Source organism: Mobula hypostoma, chromosome 8 (assembly GCF_963921235.1).
Source record: "Mobula hypostoma chromosome 8, sMobHyp1.1, whole genome shotgun sequence".
Lineage (NCBI taxonomy): Eukaryota > Metazoa > Chordata > Chondrichthyes > Myliobatiformes > Myliobatidae > Mobula > Mobula hypostoma.
The window spans coordinates 154547169-154571170 of NC_086104.1; the positions used below are offsets into that span (position 1 = coordinate 154547169).

At 48.2% G+C, this 24002-nt stretch overlaps 1 protein-coding gene across 5 annotated transcripts in view; it reads left to right on the forward strand.

Moving 5' to 3' along the window:
- The first annotated feature begins 677 nt into the window (after positions 1-677).
- Positions 678-24002, forward strand: part of LOC134351086 (poly(ADP-ribose) glycohydrolase-like) — a 50859-nt gene continuing 27534 nt past the window's right edge. Inside the window, exons 1-5 of one of the 5 annotated variants that reach the window (XM_063057143.1) lie at positions 678-893; positions 10864-11078; positions 13121-13249; positions 16674-16757; positions 22132-22206. In XM_063057143.1, coding sequence (XP_062913213.1) covers positions 10917-11078; positions 13121-13249; positions 16674-16757; positions 22132-22206 — 450 coding nt within the window. In that variant the 5' untranslated portion in view covers positions 678-893; positions 10864-10916. Of the gene's footprint in view, positions 894-5733; positions 5911-6269; positions 6334-10863; positions 11079-13120; positions 13250-16673; positions 16758-22131; positions 22207-24002 lie in introns of those variants that run through there. The other 4 variants (XM_063057142.1, XM_063057141.1, XM_063057144.1 and 1 more) reach the window with 4 other exon arrangements.

Genomic DNA, 24002 nt, shown 5'->3' on the forward strand with positions numbered 1-24002 from the left:
AATGGTGTAGAGGGAGTTACACTCTGTGTTTGACCCTGGGAGTGAGTTATTGGATGTTGTAAAGGCTTCACTCTGTGCCCTGGGAGAGGGAGTAGAGGGATTTATACTCTGTGTTTCACCCTGGGAGCTGGGAATGAGACAGTGTAGAGGGAACTTCACTCTGTCTAACCTGTGCCCTGACACTGTTCCCTCTAAGCTGTGTGGGTGCGTGGCAACGCCGTAACTGCAATGCTCCCACGCACATAACCTTTGTGGCTGTGTAGCTGGATAAAAACCGACAAAGTTTATGAAACGTGATGATTTTATTTGTTGTACTGTATTTGATTATACCTTTCAATTAATAAATAAGATCAAAAGTGTGCAATTTTTCCATTTTCATTCTAAATATTCATGGTATGCATATTACAAAAAACAAGACATTTAAAGTGCCTCGCAGTTCAGAGGCTGGGTAAACATTTCCTGTTCAGAACAATGGTTGGTCCGTGCAGCTGTTACAAATAAAACGAGGGAATGTTGGGTCCTGGAGTGTGTTATTCAGGAGGGTGGTGCGTATTTGATGCCAACATGGAGAAGAAATGGAGGCAGCACTGTAGGAATGAACAGATCTAGTAATTTAGTTGCCCTGCACAGAAAACCACAGTGAGCTCTGCCTAAGAGAGGTGATTGTTTGGAGAAGGGAGCTCCTGGCACTGGGAGAAAGCACTTTGAATTGAAACCATCAGGATGCCTGCTGTCTGTGTCTGATCTGCCGCGGTCAGTGGAGCGCACGGCTGGGAGACAGCGCCACCCAGAGGCATCGGGCGGTACTGCCACAGTGTGGGTCGCACTCGCCGTCCCTGAGACCCGATCAGGAGACACTGTCCAAGGTCAAGCACTGAATCCCCCGATCTCAGGTAAACTTTAACCCTCTGTCCCTTTTCCCTCTCCTCCTAACCTAACCAGATCCTCCGACACCCCACCCCAGACCCTCGTCCTTTCCGCCCATCACTCTCACACTCAAAGTACTTTTATTATCAAAATACCTATATATCACCTTCATACCACCTTGACATTCATTTTCTTGCATGTTTTTCCAGGAAAATAAAGAAATATAGAATTTGTGAAATAAAATACTATAAATAACAGTCGCAAACACGAGGAAATCTGCACATGCTGGAATTTCAAGCAACACATATAAAAGTTGCTGGTGAACGCAGCAGGCCAGGCAGCATCTCTAGGAAGAGGTACAGTCGACGTTTTGGGCCGAGACCCTTCGTCAGGACTAACTGAAGGAAGAGCTAGTAAGAGATTTGAAAGTGGGAGAGGGAGGGGGAGATCCGAAATGTTAGGAGAGGACAGAAGGGGGAGGGATGGAGCCAAGAGCTGGGCAGTTGATTGGCAAAAGGGATATGAGAGGATCTTCTATATATTGGTGAGACCCGACGCAGACTGGGAGACTGTTTTGCTGAACACCTACGCTCTGTCTGCCGGAGAAAGCAGGATCTCCTAGTGGCCACACATTTTAATTCCATGTCCCATTCTCATTCTAATATGTCTATCCACGGCCTCCTCTACCGTAAAGATGAAGCCACACTCAGGTTGGAGGAACAACACCTTATATTCCGTCTGGGTAGCCTCCAACCTGATGGCATGAACATTAACTTCTCAAACTTCTGTTAATGCCCCACCTCCCCCTCGTACCCCATCTGTTATTGCCCATCCTCTGGGCTCCCCCCCCCCTTTTCTTTCTCCCTAGGCCTCCTGTCCCATGGTCCTCTCATACCCCTTTTGCCAATCAACTGTCCAGCTCTTGGCTCCATCCCTCCCCCTCCTGTCTTCTCCTATCATTTCGCATCTCCCCCTCCCCCTCCCACTTTCAAATCTCTTACTAGCTCTTCTTTCAGCTAGTTGTGATGAAGGGTCTCGGCCCGAAATGTCGACTGTACCTCTTCCTATAGATAAATAACAGTCTCTCAGTTTGCACTCACCGAGGGTCCCAGGTACTCAGATTTCATCGACTGTTTCTCCCTCCAAATCCTAGTGTCACCCTTTTCGCCATGTGGAGATACCTGGTGGTCCTGTCTCAGTCACCACTCTAACCTTTTACCTCTTCTCACCTGCCTATTACATCCCCTGGGCCCCCTCCTCCTTCCCTTTCTCCTGCAGTCCACCATCAGATTCCTTCCTCTCCAGCCCTTTGCCTATCCCACCCACCGGGTTTCACCTATCATCTTCCAGCTAGGCTCCTTTCACCTCCCTCCGCCTTTTCATCCTGGCCTGGCATCTCCCCCCGCCACCGTTCTCAGTCCTGAAGAAGGGTCTTGGCCCGAAATGTCGCCTGCTTAATCATTTCCACAGATGCTGCCCGACCTGCTGGGTTCCTCCAGCATTTTGTGTGAGTTGTTCTAACGTCACTGAGACGTACCAACAGCCAATGTGCAAAAGAAGTCAAACTGTGTAAATAATAAATAAATAAATACTGCCAAGAAGATGAGTTGTAGTCCTTGAAAGAGACTCCTCCCACTGTCCCCTCACCCCACCTCTCCCATCTGCTCTCCCCACCTCCCTATTTGCTTCCACGCTCCACCTTTCTGTCTGATCAGATTCCACCCCCTGCAGCCCTTTGTCACCTCCCAGCCTCAGTCGCTATTCGCACTCTTCCCTTCTCCCCCTGCAGCTCTCGCCCCTCCCCTTTCCCTCACCCTATATGGCTACCTCCTCTCTGCCTTTTAGTCCAGATGAGGGGTCTCGGCTGGTCTTGAAGCCTCACAGCCTGGGGGGATGGGGATATTGGAAGTAGTTCCCTAAGAGACCTGGTGCTCAGATTACTCCAAGTTCAAGTCTATTGCAGATGTGTAATACTTCATAAAAGTCTTCGGCACCCTGGAGTTTTCAGATGGTTTCAGATGGCATGGCTGGCACAGAGCCCCAATCTTGACGTCACCCAGGCTGTCTGGGATTACCTGGAGGGTCAGAAGCAAGCGAGACAGCCAAAGTCTGCAGAAGTAATTGTGACAAGTTCTCCAAGATGCTTGGAACAACCTACCAGCCGATTTTTGTTTAAAACTACACAACGGTGTACCTAACAGAACTGATTCAGTTTTAAAGGCAAATTGTGGCCACACCAAATACTGATTTGATTTAACTTTTTACTGTTTACTGCTCTTTATAGTAATTTATTGATATTTAGAAATTGTTCATTATTTTTGAAAGCATCTTCACTTTACAGAATTTTTTTTTACATGTGCCTAAGATTTTTGTACAGTATCACCAAATGAAACCATGTTCCTCTGGACCATGGTGCACCCATCACAGTACATATAACTCACACACAACACATCAAGTAATATTACCACAAATAAATTAACAAATGACAAAATATATTCCAGAAGATTGGCATTTAGCGTAAGGTGTGTTTACGACACAAGTTCTAAAGTATACAATGTAACACTGCTGGCGCTTCATACACAATGAGAGCTGGGTGGTGGCAGGGAGTTCAGTCATCTCACGGCCCAGGGAAAGAATCTGTTTCCCACCTTAACAGTCCTTGTCCTAAGGCTGCAGTGCCTCCTGCCTGATGGTAGGGGGTCAAAGAGATTGCGGGACGGGTGGAAGGGGTCCTTGGGAATGCTAAGGGATCCCTGATAAATATCTGGGATGGGTGGAAGAGAACTTTGCCATGGACTGTCTCAAGCCTGGCTGTGAAAGGATGGAGTTGGACCTGGGGTTAACAGCCCCATCCCAGAAGATCCCAGAGCTACCAAAACAAAAGTAGAAACTCCAAAGTTTCTGGGACAGGAAGAATCTTGGCCTAGAAGATGTATGAAGTCTTATGGTGAAAGCGGAAGGCCAATCAACCTTCTACTGACCCAGGTCAGAGGACTCTGGTGAGCTGCTGTTGGTGTCCTATGTGTTTCACTCGGAGCGATGGGCTTCAGAAGACAATGTGGATGAGAGACCCCAATGATCCTCTCAGCAATCCTTTGTAAGGTCTTGCGGTCAGATGCCTTGCGATTCCTGTACCAGATGGTGATGCAGCTGGCCAGGACACACTTAATGATGCTGCTGTCGGATCTGGTTAGAATTGGGGAGGGATCCTTGCTCGCCTACCAAGTTCAGGTGAAACGACAAACACGTGGAAGATCTCGGAGGGTCAGGCAGCATCTGTGGAAGGAAATGGTCAGTCAGTAGTTTGGGTTGAGGTCTTTCACCTGGCCTGAAAGAGTAGAGGGGAGGTATCTGCTATAAAGAGGTGAGAGGACAGGTTGGGGCAAGAGGCCCATTTCCATGTTGCGTTACAGTTATTTGGCTTTCCTTTGCACTTGTGTACTGAATAATGGCAAAATGGTGAACAGTTCAGGTCCTTTTTCTGAGAAAAGATGTGCTAGCATTGGAGAGGGAGCGGAGGATGATTCCGGGAAAGAAAGGGTTAACACATGAGGAGCGTTTGATAGCTCTGGGCCAGTACTCGCTGGAATTTAGAATAAGGGGATCTCATTGAAACCTATTGAACTGACCTGATGAAGGGTCTCGGTCTGAAACGTGGACTGTTTACTCTTTTCCATAGATGCTGATTTCCTCCAGCATTTTGTGTGCATTGCTTGGATTTCCAGCATCTGCAGATTTTCTGGTGTTTGGAATATTGAAAGGCCTAGATAGAGTGGATGTGGAGAGAGTGTTTCCCAGTGTGGGGAGTCTAGGACCAGAGGACAAAGCCTCTGAATACATTCACATAGCTACCTGGACTATACCCCTCTTCCCACCCTGTTACTTGTAAAAAAAATGCCACCCCTTCTCTTACTTCCTTTATCTCCACCTCATCTGCTCTCAGTATGAGGCAATTCATTCGAGAACTAAGGGGGTGTCCTCGTTCTTTAAAGAAAGGGGCTTCCCTTCCTCCACTATCAACGCTGCCCTCTCCTGCATCTCTTCCACTTCGTGCAGTCTGCCCTCACCCCATCCTCCCGACACCCTACCAGGGATAGGGTTCCTCTTGTCCTCACCTTCCACCCCACCAACCTCCACGTCCAGCACATAATTCTCCATAACTTCCGCCATTTCCAAGGAGATCCCACCACCAAGCACATCTTTCCCTCCCCCCCCCGGCTTTCCGCAGGGATCCTAGACACCTCCCTCGTCCACTCGTCCCTCCCCACTGATCTCCCTCCTGGCACTCATCCTTGCAAGCAGAACAAGTGCTACACCTGCCCCTACACTTCCTCCCTCACTATCGTTCAGCGCCCCAGACAGTCCTTCTGGGTGAGGCGGCACTTCAGTCTGTTGGGGTCATATACTGTGTCCAGTGCTCCCAATATAGCCTCCTGTATATCGGTGAGACCTGACATAGATTGGGAGACCATTTCACCGAGCACCTATGCTCCATCTCTCAGAAGTAACAGGATCTCCCAGTGGCCACCCATTTTACATCCTCCTTCCATCCCATTCCGACATGTCAGTCCGTGGCCTTCTCTACTGTCGCGATGAGGCCACACTCAGGGTGGAGGAACAACACCATTCTCGTTCCCTTCTCTCACTTTATCTCCCTACCTGCCCATCGCCTCCCTCTAGTGCTCCTCCCCTTCCTTTTCTTCCATGACCTTCTGTCCTCTCCTGTCAGATTCCCCCTTCTCCAGCCCTTTCTCTCTTTCACCAATCGACTTCCCAGCTCTTTATTTCATCCCTCGCCCCCCTCCCGGTTTCACCTACCACCTCCTCCCCTCCTCCCCTCCCATTCTTAGCCTGACTTCTCATTCTTTTTCTCCAGTCTTGAAGAAGGGTCTTGGCCTGAAACGTCGACTGTTTACTCCTTTCCATTGTGTGTGTGTGTGTTTGTGAGGGTGTATGTGCGTGTGTTTGTGAGTGTGTGTGTGTGTGTTTCAAGGATGTCCCTCTAGAACAGAGATGGGGAGGAATTTCTTTCGCCAGAGGCTGGTGAGTCTGTGGAATTCATTGCTACAGAATGTTACGGGGGCCAAGTCTCAAAGTGGGGTTGATACGTTCCCCAGCAATTTTGTGTTGCTTGAAATTCTAGTCCCTGCAGATTTCTCGTGTTTGATATGTTCTTGATTAGTCCCGGCGTCAAAGGTTGCGGGAGCAGGAGGATGGGTTTGAGGGGGATAATAATCAACCACGGTGGAATGGCGAGGTCCGGACGGCCTAATTCCGCTCCCGTGGTCTACAGCACGATACTGCGGGCCGGGGAGTCTCTGCGCTCTGCAGCTCCGAGTTTCACTTTCCGTTCCGCCGGCAAGCGAATGCTGGAATCTGATTGGACGGCGGCGGGGTGGACAGTCACGTGACACGGCGAGGGTCGGGTCGTTCCGTGGGCAGGAGGGAGGTGAGTGAGTGAGGGAGGTGAGTGAGTGAGTGAGGGAGGTGAGTGAGGGAAGGAGGGAGGGAGGTGAGTGAGTGAGGGTTTATTTGCCCTACAGGCTGGAGTTTGGTTTCTGAATCCTTGTCCGCGTGTGGAAACCTTAAAACCTCTTTAACGGCGAGAAACAATTTCACTTCCTTGCGGAACTCACACGGAGTGCTGGCGGAACGTAGCAGGGCAGCCAGCGTCTATGGAGGGGAGTCCACGGCCGACCTATCGGGCTGGGACCCTCAGCACTCTGCTTTATTGAGGCATTACCAGGGTCTCAAAGCAAACTTCGGGAGAGCTGCTGTTAGTTTGTGCCGCTGAAAAGTTTTGGGTGACTGTTGAGGCGTTCAAAGAAAATTTGAACTGTCTGGAATTCGTTTAATTGCAGGCATTCACAGTAGAACAAAGAAATACAGATAGATTCAATGAAAAAACTATACACCAAAGACTGACAGCAAATGTACAGAAAAAATCAAACTGTGAAAATGAGTAAGTAAATAACACTGAGAACATGAGTTGTAAAGTGAGTCTGTAAGTCCTGGAATCAGTTCAGTGTTGAGGTAAATCAGGTTATCCACACTGATTCAGGAGCCTGATGGTTGTAGGGTAATAACTGTTCCTGAACCTGGTGGTGTGGGACCTGATGGTTGAGGGGTAATAACTGTTCCTGAACCTGGTGGTGTGGGACCTGATGGTTGTAGGGTAATAACTGTTCCTGAACCTGCTGGTGTGGGACCTGATGGTTGAGGGGTAATAACTGTTCCTGAACCTGGTGGTGTGGGACCTGATGGTTGAGGGGTGATAACTGTTCCTGAATCTGGTGGTGTGGGACTTAAGGCTCCTGTACCTCCTTTCTGATGGCAGCACTGAGAAAAAACCATGGTCTCAGCGGTGGGGGTCCTTGAAGATGGATGCTACAATTTTGTGACGTGCTTTTAGATGTGCTCAATGGTGGGGAGGGCTTTTCAACATGGATGACTTCATTGACCTCAATGTTGAACTGACTCTAGGACCAACAGACTCACTTTCAAGGACTCTTCAACTCAGTATTATTTATTTACTGTCTTTATTTGCATAATTTGTCTTTTGCTCATTGGTTGATTGTAGTCTTTGTAAGTTACGATCTTTCATAAATTCTTTTGTATTTAATTATTTTCCTGTAAATGCCTATAAGAAATCTCAAGGCACTTTGTTCATATGTGCTGTGTGGTATGACGTGGGCGATCACGGTCTTTCCGTGACCATGATGGTTCTTGGCGAATTTTTTCTACAGAAGTGGTTTGCCATTGCCTTCCTCTGGCCAGTGTCTTTACAAGATGAGTGACTCCAGCCATTATCAATACACTTCAGAGATTGTCTGCCTGGTGTCAGTGGTTACATAACCAGGACTTGTGATCTGCACCGGCTGCTCATACGACCATCCACCACCTGCTCCCATGGGTTCACATGACCCTGATCGGGGGGGGCGGGGGGTGCTAAGCAGGTGCTGCTTTGCCCAAAGGTGACCTGCAAGCTATCAAAGGGAAAGAGCACTTTCCATCTCCATCTCCACCCCACCACCCTCTCAGGGTGACCTATGGTGATATATGCATGCTTTGATGAGGAAGCAAACATCTTTGGCCCGTGATACCCTGCTGACTCTTTAACTTACTCTGAGATCAAGGTAACCTCCCCTCCCACATCCTCTCCATTTTTCTTGGCTCTGTCTGTAACCTGTTGCTTCTGCAGCAGTCCCTCACATTCAAGGGCAGTAGAGTCATCGGAGTTTGCTGGGGTCTGCCCATGAGACAGGCCCTGCAGCTCATCAGGTAACCATCCATTCTATCCCATTTACCAGCACTTGCTCCGTAACCTTCCATCCCTTGGTGATTCAAACATTCAGCCAGGCACTTCAATATCGTGAGAGTCTCTGGCTCCAGCACCCCCTCGGGATCTGCGTTCCAGATTCCAGCCATTCTGTGGTGGTGGAATTCCTTCCCCAGACCCCTCCTGTTCTGCCTTACCCCGAGGTTTGGACAGCACTGCTGCGGGGAGAAGTGTCCTTACCGTTTCAATAAACCAGCCGTGGTCAAATGGTGGAGCCGACTCATTGGGCTGAATGGCCTAAATCTGCTCCCCTATCTGAACTTGTAGATCTCTGTCAGAAACTGGCCCAGCCTCGTTGCTGCCTCGCTGTTCCTGAGGTGGTTGATGACTGTGGTATCTCAGGAAGCTAAATGGTACGGGCAAGTGGTCCTCTGGGAGGTGGGGTAAAGCTTCTGCTCAGCTCCTGAAGGAGGGACAAGGTTCTCCAGACCAGCCACGGTACGTCCTCCCCAGTTTGAGCAGTCAGTCATGGGGCTTCAGGTTGTCTTGGTTTCATTACTGTCACCTACTGAGATACGTGAACACCTCATTGTGCACACTGTTCATACAGATCAAATCATTACACAGAGACAGAACAAGTAAAGCACTAACAACATGAAGAAAGTGTCACGGTTACAGAGAGAGTACAGTGCAGGTAAACAATAAGGTACAAGATCTCAATGAGGTAGATTGTGAGGTTGAGGGCTGACTGTACTCATCATCATCGTGGTGTATGACCTGGCAATCGTGGTCTTCCATTTGTCCTTAATCTGATCATTGCCTGTGGGGAAGACCCCCGTCACACCGTTGTTCTTATTCTTTTCTCTAGCCCTGACCGTGATTGTTCTTGGCAAATTTTCCCACAGAAGTGGTTTGCCATTGCCGCCTTCTGGGCAGTGTCTTTACAAGACGGGTGATCCCAGCCATTACCAATACTCTTCAGAGATTGTCTGCCTGGCGTCAGTGGTCACATAACCAGGACTTGTGATCTGCACCAGCTGCTCATACGACCATCCACCACCTGCTCCAATGGCTTCACATGACCCTGATCGGGGAGGCTAAGCAGGTGTTACACCTTGCCCAAGGGTGACCTGCAGGCTAGCGGAGGGAAGGAGCACCTTACACCCCCTTTGGTAGAGATGTGTATTCAACCTTTATTGTACTAGGGAACCATTCAATAGTCTTGTATCGTGAAAGGGGCCAGTAACACCATGAAGGATCCCACACACTCTGCTCATGGACTGTTAGTCCCACTCCTGATAGGGAGGAGGCTACGTCGCAACCACTCCAGGACCACCAGACTCAAAACCAGATACTTCCCCCAAGCAGTCTGACTGATAAAAACCCCTCGACCCATGAACCCACCCCACCTCGCCCCCTACCACCACTACATCCACATCAGCCACTTTATCATTTCCTGTCAGCCACCTAATGTTCAGATACTCCTGCACCCAGCGTCACGTATGTGCGTAGACACAAGTGTCAGACTCTGCTTGTGTACAAGCTAGTCTTGTGCGTATATGGTCACACTCAGTAGTTCCTTGTACACTCTGTTTTTATATTTATATTCATTATATCTTTTATGCCTGGTCAGATCCACAGTAACAATCATTTTGTTCTCCTCTACACTTGTGTTCTGAAGAATGGCAGTCTCCTTAGAGCCAGCAGAGGGAATTAAAACCAGATTGTTAGCACTGTACGAGTTAGTCTAACCGCTATGCCATGTAACAAATAAAGCTTATCTCCAAAGTCTTTTTTTAAAAAAAAAATGGAGACAAAAGAGATGAAAGTGCGGATTGCTCTTACTACTGGTGCTTCACGAGGTCGCACCCTCAACCCTCCAACACTCAACTCCTTGTACACTCACAACTCCGTGGGCAGACTCTGCTCTGTCTACGAGTTTGCAGATGATCTCTGTATTGGGTCACACTACAAATGACCACAGGAAGGAGATAGAGAGCTTTGTGACAGGGTGTCATGACAACAGCCTTTCCCTAAATGTCAACGTAAGAAAAGAGCTGGACTTCAGGAATGCTCCCGTCGACATCAACAGTGTCGAGGTTCCTGGGTCAAACCACGTTGATGTCGTGGTCAAAGAAAGCTCACCAACACCTCTACTCCCTCAGGTGGCGACGGAAGGTCAGCACGTCCCCGTCTGCGCCACAAGTCATCCCGTCTGGATGCATAACAGCTCAGTACGGCACCTGCTCTGCAGGTGACCACAAGGAACTGCAGGGAGTTGTGGATGCAGATCAGCATAACATTGGCAAGTCGGGGTGTAGCAATATTCAGCTGCACAACAGCCCTTGGGAAGAAGCTGCTTTTCAGTCCTACAGCTTTGGCTAATGATGTATCTCCTACTAGATGCCAAGAGCCTGAACAGACCATATCTATTATATTGTTTTATCACTGTTCACCAGTTGCTAGCCCTGACTATTCTTTCCAATACAACAAATACCAGCACACAAAGGAAGTGAAAGTACTCAGTTGGTCAGGCAGCGTCTATGGAGGAAAATGGACAGTTTCTCCCGATGTTTTTTGTGTGTGTTGCTCAGGGGCCTAAGTTTCCCACTTCCCCTGCTCGGGTTTCCTGTGTGTTTTTGCTTTAGACCGAGTGCCCTTTGTTGCGCTCTCTGACCCTGAGCCCGGTCTGATCCCGTTCCCCTTCCACTTCCCAGGAGGACCGCAAACCCCAGGGTGAGTTCTGAGGAAGCGAGCCGCAGGCTGTGAAATGGAGCGGGAGCAGATGCAATGCACTCCGGCGGGATTTGAATCCCACCTTTCCGCTAACGGCTGCTCTGGTCCGGACGGGGCAGAGGTGATGGACACTGGAGCTGACATTTCTGGGACACAGTTGCTCAGACCAACATCAGATCACACCATCTGTGTGGAGGTAAGAGGGTGTTGGATTACAGTGTAACATTATTATTGTCTATCTTTTACTTACATTTTTTATATAATTACAAATATTTGTGTAAGTGTTCATGCCCTACTTTCTGCCCATTACACCACTGGCTTCACCGTGAATTGTCACCTTGTCGTGCTGGAGAAGCTTGTGTGATCCTGTGATCTCGAGAGCGATGCCGTCTGGAGCTATGCTCCTGGTAGAGTCACCCATGGCGGTAAGGTCGAGGGTGAGGTCCCTGACAAAGAACAGTCCAACCAAGACCTCAACGGTGGAACAGGCGGATGAAGTTACTTCGAACCCAATGGCTGTGAAGGCAGATGAAGGCTGCAACAAATCCATCAGCTCCAATCGTCGTGGTTTCCATGCCATTGGAATCAGTTGGTTGATCTGTGAAGTATCATGTGCTTCTTGGAGTGCAACATTAAATACACGTTAAACAAATACACACACAGGCATCTTCACTCTGTGGGCCACTTCTTCAGAATGAAGACCATCATCCTCGACCTCGAGGGATAGCCACGACGATGACGATTTAGGGCAGCAATGAAGGTCCTCCATCTCTGGAGTGTTCAGGGCTTCCTTCATCATCTCAGTAGCTTCCTCTCAGTTTTCACCACTGTCAGTCATGCAAGTCCTGGGTGGAGACTCAGCAATATCGTCACACTCAGATGTAGGAGGATTCTTCATTGCTGTTTCCATAACGTTTTGTTTGATCAGTCAGGGTTGTTAACCCCGAGCTGAACCCCTGAACCTGGATGACCGATGGATCACTCTTAGTCTGACCTTTACCCTTTGGCCTGCTTGGCATGGTTGACCCTACCAAGTATTCAGTGAATTTTCCAGTAATCGATTCTGTATTTTTCTAGAAGCTTCTTAATTTTTCCTGCAGCCGGTGAATCTGGATAATTCATAGTTTAATTGTTATCGCTGGAATGCTGTTATCTTTCTAATTTGAGCTCGTAAAACAGCCACAACTTTGTTCTTTGTCTTTGCTTTATTTTATAAATTCATTGAGACACAGTGAGGAATTGGCCCTTCCAGCTTTTTGAGCTGGGCCGCCCAGCAACCCCCGATTTAACAAGACCATTTGCAATGATCAATTAACCTCCGTGTTTGGACTGTGGGAGGAAACCGGAGCATCCTGAGGAAAGCCACACAGTCACGGGGAGAACCTACAAACTCCTTACAGGCAGTGATGGGAATTGAACCCAGATCGCTGGACTATGAAGTGTTGTGCTAACCACTACCATATATAACTATATAACCATATAACAATTACAGCACGGAAACAGGCCACCTCGGCCCTTCTAGTCCATGCAGAACTCTTACCCTATCCTATTCCCACCAACTTGCACTCAGTCCATAACCCGCCATTCCTTTCCTGTCCATATATCTATCCAATTTAACTTCAAACAACAACATCGAACCTGCCTCAACCACTTCTGCTGGAAGCTCATTCCACACAGCTACCACCCTCTGAGTAAAGAAGCTCCCCCTCATGTTACCCCTAAACTTTTGTCCTCTAACTCTCAACCCATGTTCTCTTGTTTGAATCTTCCCCACTCTCAATGGAAAAAGCCTATCCACGTCAACTCTATCAATCCCCCTCATAATTTTAAACACCTCTATCAAGTCTCCCCTCAACCTTCTACGCTCCAAAGAATAAAGACCTAACTTGTTCAACCTTTCTCTGTAACTTAGGAGATGAAACCCAGGCAACATTTTAGTAAACCTCCTATGTACTCTCTCTACATCAGTACGCTATCGTGCCGCCCTAAATTCTTAACATGTTAAATAAATAGCTGTAACCAAGAGGTTTTATGAGTCATTCTTGACTTCTGAAGAATGTTTGAATCACAAAGTCACCGGGTTCAACAAAGCAAGACATAAAGTGTCGGCTTCCACCAAGCTTTTCTTCAGCACCAGGGGTAGGTATTGGAGGCGGAGGTTGAATACTAATCCAAAGTGACTCCACCCCAGTGAGCACTGTGCTCTGAGTGATAACAGTTGTGGCATCTGCCTCGCAGGTCTCTGGAGTTCACTTCGGGAAGCTGTTTCCCTTCACCATTGCCAAGCCAGAAGCAACCTGGAGCCCACGGTATGTGAAGATGCCGTTCTCTACTTCCAACAGGCAGATTCGGTTCGTACCTGGACAGGTAATGTACCCTTGGTCTAATGATTGTCCGGTGAACCCTGACACGAATTGGTTTGAAGTTTTCAGACTTGATGTTTTTCGAGATCCAGTGTGGATAGGATTAAAAATTCCCCCTCATCTCTTTTCTAAAGGGACATACTTGTATTCTGATGATGTACCCTCTGCCCCCAAACACCCCAACATCCTCTCCACCTTCCCTCTATCAATATTCAGTAGGTTCTCATCCATATTTTCTGCCATCTCCATCCTCATTCATTTAAGTCACTATGCTCTAGTAACCTATTGGTCAGTATATCCTATGACAGTGCCAGTGACCCAGGTTCAATTCCGGAGTTTGTTCATTCTCCCCATGACTGTGCCAATTTCCTCTGGGTGCTCTGGTTTCCTCCCACGTTCCAAAGACTTGCAGGTTGGTAGGTTAACTGGTCACATGGGCAGTGCTGGCTCGTTGGGCCTGTTACCGTGTCTCTCTGCGTAACTGAAATCAGAATTGATGTTTTTTTGAGCATACGATGATCTGGAGTGGGCAGGGGCATGTTGTGCTCCCGTTTCCGAACTGGTTCTCGGATTCAGTCTTCTGGCTGTAGAAGACTTCATTTCGTCTTCTACGTCAGATCCCCAGAACCTTCAGTTCCTGATATTTTGAAAATGTCAAAAACTTCTCTTACCTCCTTAAACACGTATGAGGATCTAATTTCCACAACCCTCTTGGGCGGGGAGGATTCCCGAGATTCATCACCCGCTGCAAAAAAGAACTGTCCACGCACTCTGTTTTAAATGGTGACGCGTTATGTGGTAACTCTGTTCCCTGGTTTGGAGTCTCTGACGAGTGGAAGTATTCCGACATCCACCCTGTCACGTTCTCCCCCTTGGGACCTTGTATCCTTCAAAAAAAAAAATTACCCCTCATTCATTTAAAACTCCAATCATGGGAGAACATAACAGAACCACAGATCCTCATCTTCGGGGGAGGGAGCCGAGGAGGATCGGAATTAGATTGAGTATCATTGGCACGTTGTGAAATTTGTTGTTTTATGACAGCAGAACAGTGCAATACATAAAAAAACTATAAATTACAATAAGTAAAATACAGTGGAATGCAAAAGTTTGGGCACCCTTGGTCAAAATTTCTGTTACTGTGAATAGCTAAGCAAGTAAAAGATGAACTGATTTCCAAAAGGCATAACGTTAAAGATGACACATTTCTTTAATATTCTAAGCAAGAAAATTTCTTTATTTCCATCTTTTACAGTTTAAAAATAACAGAAAAGGAAAAGGGCCCGAAGCAAAAGTTTGGGCACCCTGCGTGGCAGTACTTAGTAACACCCCCTTTGGCAAGTATCACAGCTTATAAACACTTTTTGTAGCCAGCTAAGAGTCTTTCAATTCTTGTTTGGGGGGATTTCGCCCATTCTTCCTTGGAAAAGGCTTCTAGTTCTGTGAGATTCTTGGGCTGTCTTGCATGCACTGCTCTCTTGAGGTCTGTCCACAGATTCTCAATGATGTTTAGGTCAGGGGACTGTCAGGGCCATGGCAAAACCTTTAGCTTGTGCCTCTTGAGGTAGTCCATTGTGGATTTTGAGGTGTGTTTAGGATCATCATCCTGTTGTAGAAGCCATCCTCTTTTCATCTTCAGCTTTTTTACAGACAGTGTGATGTTTGTTTCCAGAATTTGCTGGTATTTAATTGAATCCATTCTTCCCTCTACCAGTGAAATGTTCCCCGTGCCACTGGCTGCAACACAAGCCCAAAGCATGATCGATCCACCCCTGTGCTGAACAGTTGGAGAGGGGTTCTTTTCATGAAATTCTGCACCCTTTTTTCTCCAAACATACCTTTGCTCATTGTGGCCAAAAAGTTCTATTCAAAAGGTTCAAAGGAACATCTAAACATGCCTGATGGATTTTGGAAACAAGTCATGTGGACTGATGGAGTTAAAATAGAACCTTTTGGCCGCAATGAGCAAAGGTATGTTTGGAGAAAAAAGGGTGCAGAATTTCATGAAAAGAACACTTCTCCAATTGTTAAGCATGGGGGTGGATCGATCATGCTTTGGGCTTGTGTTGCAGCCAGTGGCACAGGGAACATTTCACTGGTAGAGGGAAGAATGGATTCAATTAAATACCAGCAAATTCTGGAAGCAAACATCACACCTTCTGTGTAAAAAAAAAAGCCGAAGATGAAAAGAGGATGGCTTCTACAACAGGATAATGAACCTAAATACATCCCAAAATCCACAATGGATTACCTCGAGGCACAAGCTGAAGGTTTTGGCCTGGCCCTCACAGTCCCCTGACCTAAACATCATCGAGCATCTGTGCATAGACCTCAAAAGAGCAGTGCATGCAAGACAGCCCAAGTATCTCACAGAACTAGAAGCCTTTTGCAAGGAAGAATGGGCAGAAACCCCCCCCCCCAACAAGAATTGAAAGACTCTTAGCTGGCTACAAAAAGCATTTGCAAGCTGTGATACTTGCCGAAGGGTTTGTTACTAAGTACTGCCATGCAGGTGCCCAAACTTTTGCTTTGGGCCTTTTTTCCTTTTTGTTATTTTGAAACTGTAAAAGATAGAGATAAAAAAAAGTTTTCTTAAAATATGAAAGAAATGTGTCATCTTTAACGTTATGCCTTTTGGAAATCAGTTCATCTTTTACTTGCTTAGCTATTCACAGCAACAGAAATTTTGACCAGGGGTGCCCAAACTTTTGCATGCCACTGTATATTATTTTTAAAAATGAACTAAGTGGACAAAGCTATAAGTGACTAAAATGGAATTGACAGCTATAAACTAAAGTCCTGAGCCAAAGTCAGCCGATTATGTTAAGGTGGGACGTGATCATTCCCTCCGATTTCGTACGGACACCGACCCTTTATTGCTGACCCCCAGAACACACGCAGTCCCCATTATTAAATGCACATCCTCGAGCGGGCACCGAACTTCTATTACAGCTCGGGGCGTCGGAGTTCAGTTCTGATGTCCCCTGTAAGGAGTTTGTATGTTCTCCCCGTGACCATGCGGGTTTCCTCCGGGTTTTCCAGCCTCTTCGCACGTTGCAAAGATGTACCGGTTAGTAGGTTAGTTGGGTTAGGCTTGGGTTGAATCAGTGGGTTGCTGACAGCTCAGCCGGAAGGGCTGGAATGCCCTGTTCCGTGCTGAATTTCAATCAATAAAAGGGGGCAAATAAAGTGAGCTAGTGTTCATGGGTTCATTGTCCATTCAGAAATCTGATGGAGGGGAAGAAATTCCTGAAGTGTTGAGAGCGTGTCTTCACTCCTGCACCTCCTCCTGACTTTAATGGTGAGAAGAGGGCGTGTCCTGGGAATTAGTTTTGGTGTAACTAATATTCTAATTTGATGCATTAACTCTCAAAGCAGCAGCATACAGGTTCTCCTTGTAAACTCCAGTCCATTGTTGATTTTTCCAGTGTGGTGGAAGGGAGGTTCATCGTTGGGAGGTTATAAAAGAGGCTTTGGACAGGCCTGTCTTCAAAACAGCTAAGGACTTGGTGGTAAGTATTGAGATTTTTATTTTGAAAATCACATCAAGCCCTAGATTAAAAGGTATATCAAGCCACTATGAATTTTACCTCTCTAGTTATTGTACACTGTTTCAATGGTTTTGGATTCAGGTTCATTTATTGAAACAGACAGTGAAGTACATCGTTTGTGTAAACAACCAAGGAGTTGCTGGGGGTAGCCCACAAGTGTGGCACACACGTTCCAGCACCAACACTGTATGCCCCAGAACGCTGGGCAGAACAACACAGAACACAATAAGTAACAGGAGAACAATAGCCAGACAAGTTCTGTTCCTGCCTCCTACTCAGCTACCTAATCTGACAGTCTTCCAAATCCAGGACAGGCCTCTGGCCTACAGGCTTTAGCCATCAGTACTTAAAATCGCCCAAAGGGCTCCCGTCTTCATTATCAACCCCCAGGTCAGCCAGTGATGGGATCCCACAGCCCCGACTGTCTCCTACTCGTGCCTCCTCTTGCCTCCTTCTTGAACGGACTTGGAACAGCCCATTGGCCATGGATATCCCTTGTCCCACGTCCACAGACTGTCCCGAGTTTGGAGGAGTGTGAGTGTGTGTATCTTGAACCACCTGTGATAAATAAATCTGAGTCCTTGCCTGGACCTTACTTTAACCCCTGCCTTGCTGCAGCCTCTACAGGAGAAAGGAATTGGATTGAGAACCTGTATCAGCACTGCAAAAGGCTGTAATTTGTTACCTTCCCTCTGTCCCCGACACGGCGTAGCCAGATAAGATTAAGGTCACCGTTCGCCTCCACACCATCCAGCTGAAAGCAAGCTCACCACAGCTTTGACTCACGGTTACCTTTGCTTCTCCAGAAATACTTCTGAGTGAGGTCAGACAGGATTCCTGGGCCTGGTGTAATGTTAACCCATAAGACCATAATTAGGCCATTCAGCCCATCGAGTCTACTCCGTCACTCAATGATGGCTGATTTATTATCCCTCTCAACCCCCATTTCATTTCGGGCAGACGGGGCTCATCAGCCATTGCTGGCAGTTCATCTAGAAGATGGAAAACTCTGATCCCAAACTCCCACTGCCTTGCAACTATACCCACTCTTGGGGAAGGCTTCAGGAGTAAACCCCGAGGGAAAATCTGGAGTTGGAGTCCCTATGTTGAGTTTAACGCTGCCTGGCAACTCCTGCGATGTCACTGGTGCCAAACTGTATCTGTCCCTGCCGTCCCTTTGGATTCATCAGCTGCGTGGGGAAGGGGAGCCTGCCACATGAGCAACAGCCTTCGACAGGATATCGCACACGTACATGGCGGACGTGCTCTCCAAAATGGGATTTGATGAGGGAATCCGGAATTGGATCAGACTGCTCTACACAGACATCCGTAGTGCAGTCCAGGTCAACGGGTGGGAAACAGACAGCTTCCCAATCAGGTCTGGAGTCAGGCAGGGCTGTCCCCTCTCCCCTGTCTTGTTCGTGTGCTGCATAGAACCCTTTGCTGAAGCCATCAGGAGGGATGAGGGCATAAGAGGGGTGACGCTGCCAGGCAGTGGAGGGACCCAAGTGAAAACCTCCCTGTACATGGACGACGTCACCATCTTCTGCTCTGATCCGAGGTCAGTTCGCAGGTTGATTGGCACCTGCGAACAGTTCGAGCTAGCGTCGGGGGCCAGGGTCAACCGCACGAAGAGCGAAGCCATGCTCTTCGGCAACTGGCCCGACCGATCCAGCGTCCCCTTCACCATCAGGTCTGACCACGTGAAGGTGTTGGGGATCTGGTTCGGAGGGGCTGAGGCATGCAGGAAGAACTGGCAGGAGCGGACTGCCAAGGTGAAACAGAAACTGGGACTGTGGGGAGGGCGCTCCCTGTCCATAACGGGCAAGAACCTGGTCATCAGGTGTGAGGTGCTCTCAGGGCTGCTGTACTTGGCGCAGGTCTGGCCCGTCCCCCGCTCCTACAGCTCGGAAATCACCCGAGCCATCTTCAGATTCATCTGGGGGTCCAAGATGGAGCGGGTGAGACGGACCGTCATGCACAAGTCCCTGGACAATGGGAGCAAAAACGTCCCCAATGTCGCCCTCACCCTGATGGCCAGCTTCATGTGTGGCTGTATCAGGCTGTGCGTGGATCCCAGATACGTGGGCACAAAGTACCACCATGTGCCCAGGTTTTACCTGTCGCCCTGGCTACGAAGGATGGGTCTGGCCCCTTTCCCGCGCAACACCCCTGTCAGCTGGTCGTTGCCCCCTTACCTGTCCTTTGTAGAAAAATTCTTCAAGGCCAACGCATTTGATCACAAAGCCATCAGACAGTGGTCGGCACGTAGTGTCCTGCAGGCACTGCAGGAGAAGGACGTGATGGACACAGTGGCGTGGTTCCCTGAGCAGACTGTCCAGTTCATCTGGCAAAATGCCTCATCGCCAGATCTCACCAACAGGCACCAAGATCTCGCCTGGCTGGCGGTGAGAGGGGCCCTCCCGGTCAGATCCCTCCTGTATGCCCGGAATGTCATCTCCGCACCCCACTGCCCACGGGAGGACTGTAATGGGGTGGAGTCGGGGGCTCACCTCTTTACACACTGTGGGTTCGCAAAGAAGGTGTGGAAGAGAATGGAAGGGACAGTACTAAGATTCATGCCCAGCAGCTGTGTTACCGAGGACTCCGTGATCTACGGGCTGTTTCCGGGAACGCACATGGAGACAAACATCCGGTGCTGCTGGCAGATCATCAACTCGGTGAAAGACGCGCTTTGGTCGGCCCGAAACTTGGTGGTCTGCCAGCACATGGAGATGTCCATGACTGAATGCTGCCCACTGACTCAGTCTCGTCTGCAGGAATACGTGCTGAGGGATGCACCAAGCTTGGTGCGGCCACCGCGAAGGCCCGGTGGGGAAGGACCACAGTTCAGGGTTCATCACCCGTGGGAGTGGGAGGGGTTGGGTGGGGAGGAGAATAACCCTCATCAATGATGTGGACAGATAATCAACATGGTGCCCCAGGAGTGGGTGGAATTGTTAATTTGGAAAAGGAATTAGAGCCAACGCCTGCCTTTATTGTTGATAATTTTATTGTAAATAAGTCTTAACTCTTGACCGAGGGTTGAGAGTAAATGAATGATTTATTGTAAACATCTTTCATTTGTATATGAACAGAGAGTCAACACATAATTTTATTGTAAATAACTTTATTTATTGAATAAGGACTCAGGGTCAACGAATTTTTTTTTATATATGTATATAACTTTATTTTGTAATACTTCTGAATAAAGTATTTTTGGAGAAAAAAAACCAGCTTGCTCTCCATATCGCACTGCTTCTGCTTGTGTATCGGCTTGTTTGTTCTTCCATGATCAGCCCGAACCAATGGCGGGCCTCAACCCCATAATCCTGCCTTCTCACTGTAACCTTTGACACCCTAACTAATCAACAACTAATCAACCTGCACTCTAGATATCAGTGACTAGTCCTCCACAGCCCTCTTTGGTAATGAATTCCACAGATTCACCGCCATCTTTTCATTCCCAGTGCAGTGTTCCTGCAGGGAATGCCAGCAAGCCACGCACACCTTTTCATCTTCTGGCCCCACTGGACTATCAAAACCACCACCTACTCCTTGCTCTCATATCCTAGGTCCTAACCAACTCGCCCCACACTGCCTGACCCCGTCGACCCGCGGATCTCCTGCAACACAGGCCCCATCTCCCTCACGATATCCTGAACAGCCCTGACTTCAACTCTGCTCTCATCCTCAAACACCCACCGACCACTTCTCTGTCAAAGCCAATTGATTATTGAAGTACGTACACGTATGTGACCGTGTACCACTGTGACCGTGCGCCATCCTGTGTACCCTGAGATACATTTCCTTGCAGGTATTTATAAGAAAGTAAAGAAATTCAGTAGAATTTATGAAAAACTAGGAATAAACAAAGACAAAGGACCAATGTGCAAAAGAAGACAAATTGTGCAAATACAAAATAAATAATACTAAGAACATGAGTTCAGGAGTCCTCGATCGTGAGTTCTGTACGTTGTTGTGAATAAGGTTCAGGAGCCTGTTAGTCGAAGGGTAATAACTGTTCCTGATCCCGGTGGTGTGGGACCTGATGGTTGAGGGGTAATAACTGTTCCTGATCCCGGTGGTGTGGGACCTGATGGTTGAGGGGTAATAACTGTTCCTGAACCTGGTGGTGTGGGACCTGATGGTTGAGGGGTAATAACTGTTCCTGAACCCGGTGGTGTGGGACCTGATGGTTGAGGGGTAATAACTGTTCCTGATCCCGGTGGTGTGGGACCTGATGGTTGAGGGGTAATAACTGTTCCTGAACCCGGTGGTGTGGGACCTGATGGTTGAGGGGTAATAGCTGTTCCTGAACCCGGTGGTGTGGGACCTGATGGTTGAGGGGTAATAACTGTTCCTGAACCTGGTAGTGTGGGACCTGATGGTTGAGGGGTAATAGCTGTTCCTGAACCTGGTGGTGTGGGACCTGATGGTTGAGGGGTAATAACTGTCCCTGAACCTGGTGGGACAGTTATTACCCCTCAACCATCAGGTCCCACACCACCAGGTTCAGGAACAGCTGAACCTGTGGGATTTGATGGTTGAGGGGTAATAACTGTTCCTGACCCTGGTGGTGTGGGACCTGATGGTTGAGGGGTAATAACTGTTCCTGACCCTGGTGGTGTGGGACTTGATGGTTGAGGGGTAATAACTGTTCCTGACCCTGGTGGTGTGGGACCTGAGGCTCCTGTACCTCCTTCCTGATGGTAGCAATGAGAAGACAGCATGGCCTGAATGTTTGGGTCCTTGATGATGAATGCTACTTTCTTGTGGCAGCGCTCATTGTGGATGTGCTCAATGGTGGGGAGGGTTTTTCCTGTGACAGACTGGGGTGTATCCACCACTTTCTGTAAACCTTTCCATTCCTGGATATCAGTGTTTCCATACCAGGCCTTGGGCTACTCGTATCCTGATTTCCCCTGCAGCCAACATCCCCATCTCTACAGACTCCCTTCCCTCATCGCAGTTCACCAATTGGCCTTGGTCAAGCCCACGACCTGCCTGACATCTCAACTCCACCCTCCTTCATCGCCATCTTCTCCCAATCCTGGCTCAGGTTCAGCTCTGAAAATGTTCAAGGCATTTCCCTCCCCACCCCCCTCAACAGCATAGGAGGATCCAGCAGCCACCTCACCCCGGCACGCGCCAGGGCTGACCATCTGCTGAGAGCAGTGGTCTTGGCCCATGGTTCTGGTGAGGTCTGAGACCCTGAACAGAATGTGGATCACCGACGTCACAGCAGCTACCTTTGGAGAGAGATTGTTGGGGCGGGGGGAGCATTTAGCTCACCTAGTCCTGCGTTACTAACACCTTCTGTCTGATCTCACAGGGAGTGATCACGCAGTATAACCCAAAGTATGCCAACGAATGGACGTTTATGGGACTCCATCACTACCTGAAACAGGTGGGTTTATGTCTCTCACTGTCATTTTACAAAGGTTACCAAGACACTGCCCAGAAGAAGGCAATGGCAAACCCAGTTCTGTAGAATAATTTGCCAAGAATAATCGTAGTCATGGGACCATGTGGCACAGAATGATGACGACCAAGAATGAATTAACTTTGCTCAAAACCTCAGGCTCCAGACAAGGACTTGTGAGATTCCACCAAAGTTCCTCGCTGATCGAACTCCCACAATTGGGCTCTCTGTGGGCAGGCTGACTGAGAGATGGAGGGTGAGAGCAGGTTTCTTTTGGCTTGACAGTCTAGAACCAGAGGTACAATTTTGGGTAAGGCATAGAATCTTGTCTGTAGGGTTGCTGGTTGAACCTGAAGATTGGGTTGCAAATGTTTTGAATCAGGTTTACTATCACCAGCATGTGTCATAAAATTTGTTAACTTAGCAGCTGCAGTTCAATGCAATACATGATAATATAGAAAGAAAAAAATTATAAACAAGTGAAAATCTGCAGATGCTGGAAATCCAAGCAACACACACAAAATGCTGGAGGAACTCAGCAGGTCAGGCAGCATCTACGGAAAAGAATACAGTCAACATTTTGGGCCAAGAACCTTCAGGATTAATAAATTAGTCGATTAGAGTAAGTGTATATATGCACGTTAAATAGATTGAAATAGTCCAAAAACAAATATATATTTAAGAAAGGTGAGGTAGTGTTCACGGGTTCAATATCCATTCAGAAATAGGATGGCAGAGGGACAGAAGTTGTTCCTGAATCATTGAGTGTGTGCCTTCAGGCTACAGTATCTCCTCCCTGATGAGAACAGTGAGAGGAGGGAGGGTCCTGGACGCTGGGGGTCCTTAATAATGGATGCTGGACGCTGCCTTTCTGAGACATTGCTCCTTGATGATGTCCTGGGTACTCCAGAGGCTCGTATCCAAAATGGAGCTGATTAATGTCACAACTTTGTGTAGCTTCTTTCGATCCTGTGCAGTAGCCCCCCCCCCCCCCCAACGCCGTACCAGACAGAGAGGTCTCTGCCTGCCTGTGTCCCTGGTTATCGGTCATTGTGAGCATTGGTGTCTGCGGTTCTCACCTCTGCCCCAATCCCACAGATACACAGGTTCGTAAGTCCAGTCCAGCTCAGTATGCTTGTTATTAGTCTTCTGTTGAGAGCCAAGCTTCTAAGGATTCTCTTCATTTCTTGTTTTGTGCTTCTGCCAGGAACTTTGTCATTCCCCAGCCAAACTTGTGCCTTTCTTGGTCCTTGTGTACTGAGATGAGTGATAGAGGGTTGTGTCTTCTTATGGTTTTCTGATGTTCATGTAGTGTTTTGGATAGTTTTCGTCCTGTCTGTCCTACGCAGTGTTTGGGGCAGTCTCCATAGAAACAGCCTTTCAGCCCACCTTCTGCATGCTGACCGTGCTGCCTGTCTAACCCAGACCCGTTGCCCACATATCCCTCTGCTCCTTTGCTTTCAGCTGTCCAAATGCTTCTTAGACCTTGCTGCTGTCATCTCCTCTGGCTGCTCGATCCACTTACCCATGTCCCTCTGAGTGGGGGGAGAAAACTCTCCCTCAGCTATCCTTACAACCATTCCAGAGCAACTCTCTCAAAATGCTGGAGGAACTCAGCAGGTCAGGCAGTGTCTATGGAAATGAATAAACAGTTGACATTTTGGACTGAGACCTTTGGACCCTGTTGTGGGTGTGGCTGCTGTACTATTGGCCAAGGTTGATCAGGCAAAGTGGCGACCAACTGTGTGGGTCAAAGTTCAGTTGCTTGGGGCCAGCCTTGT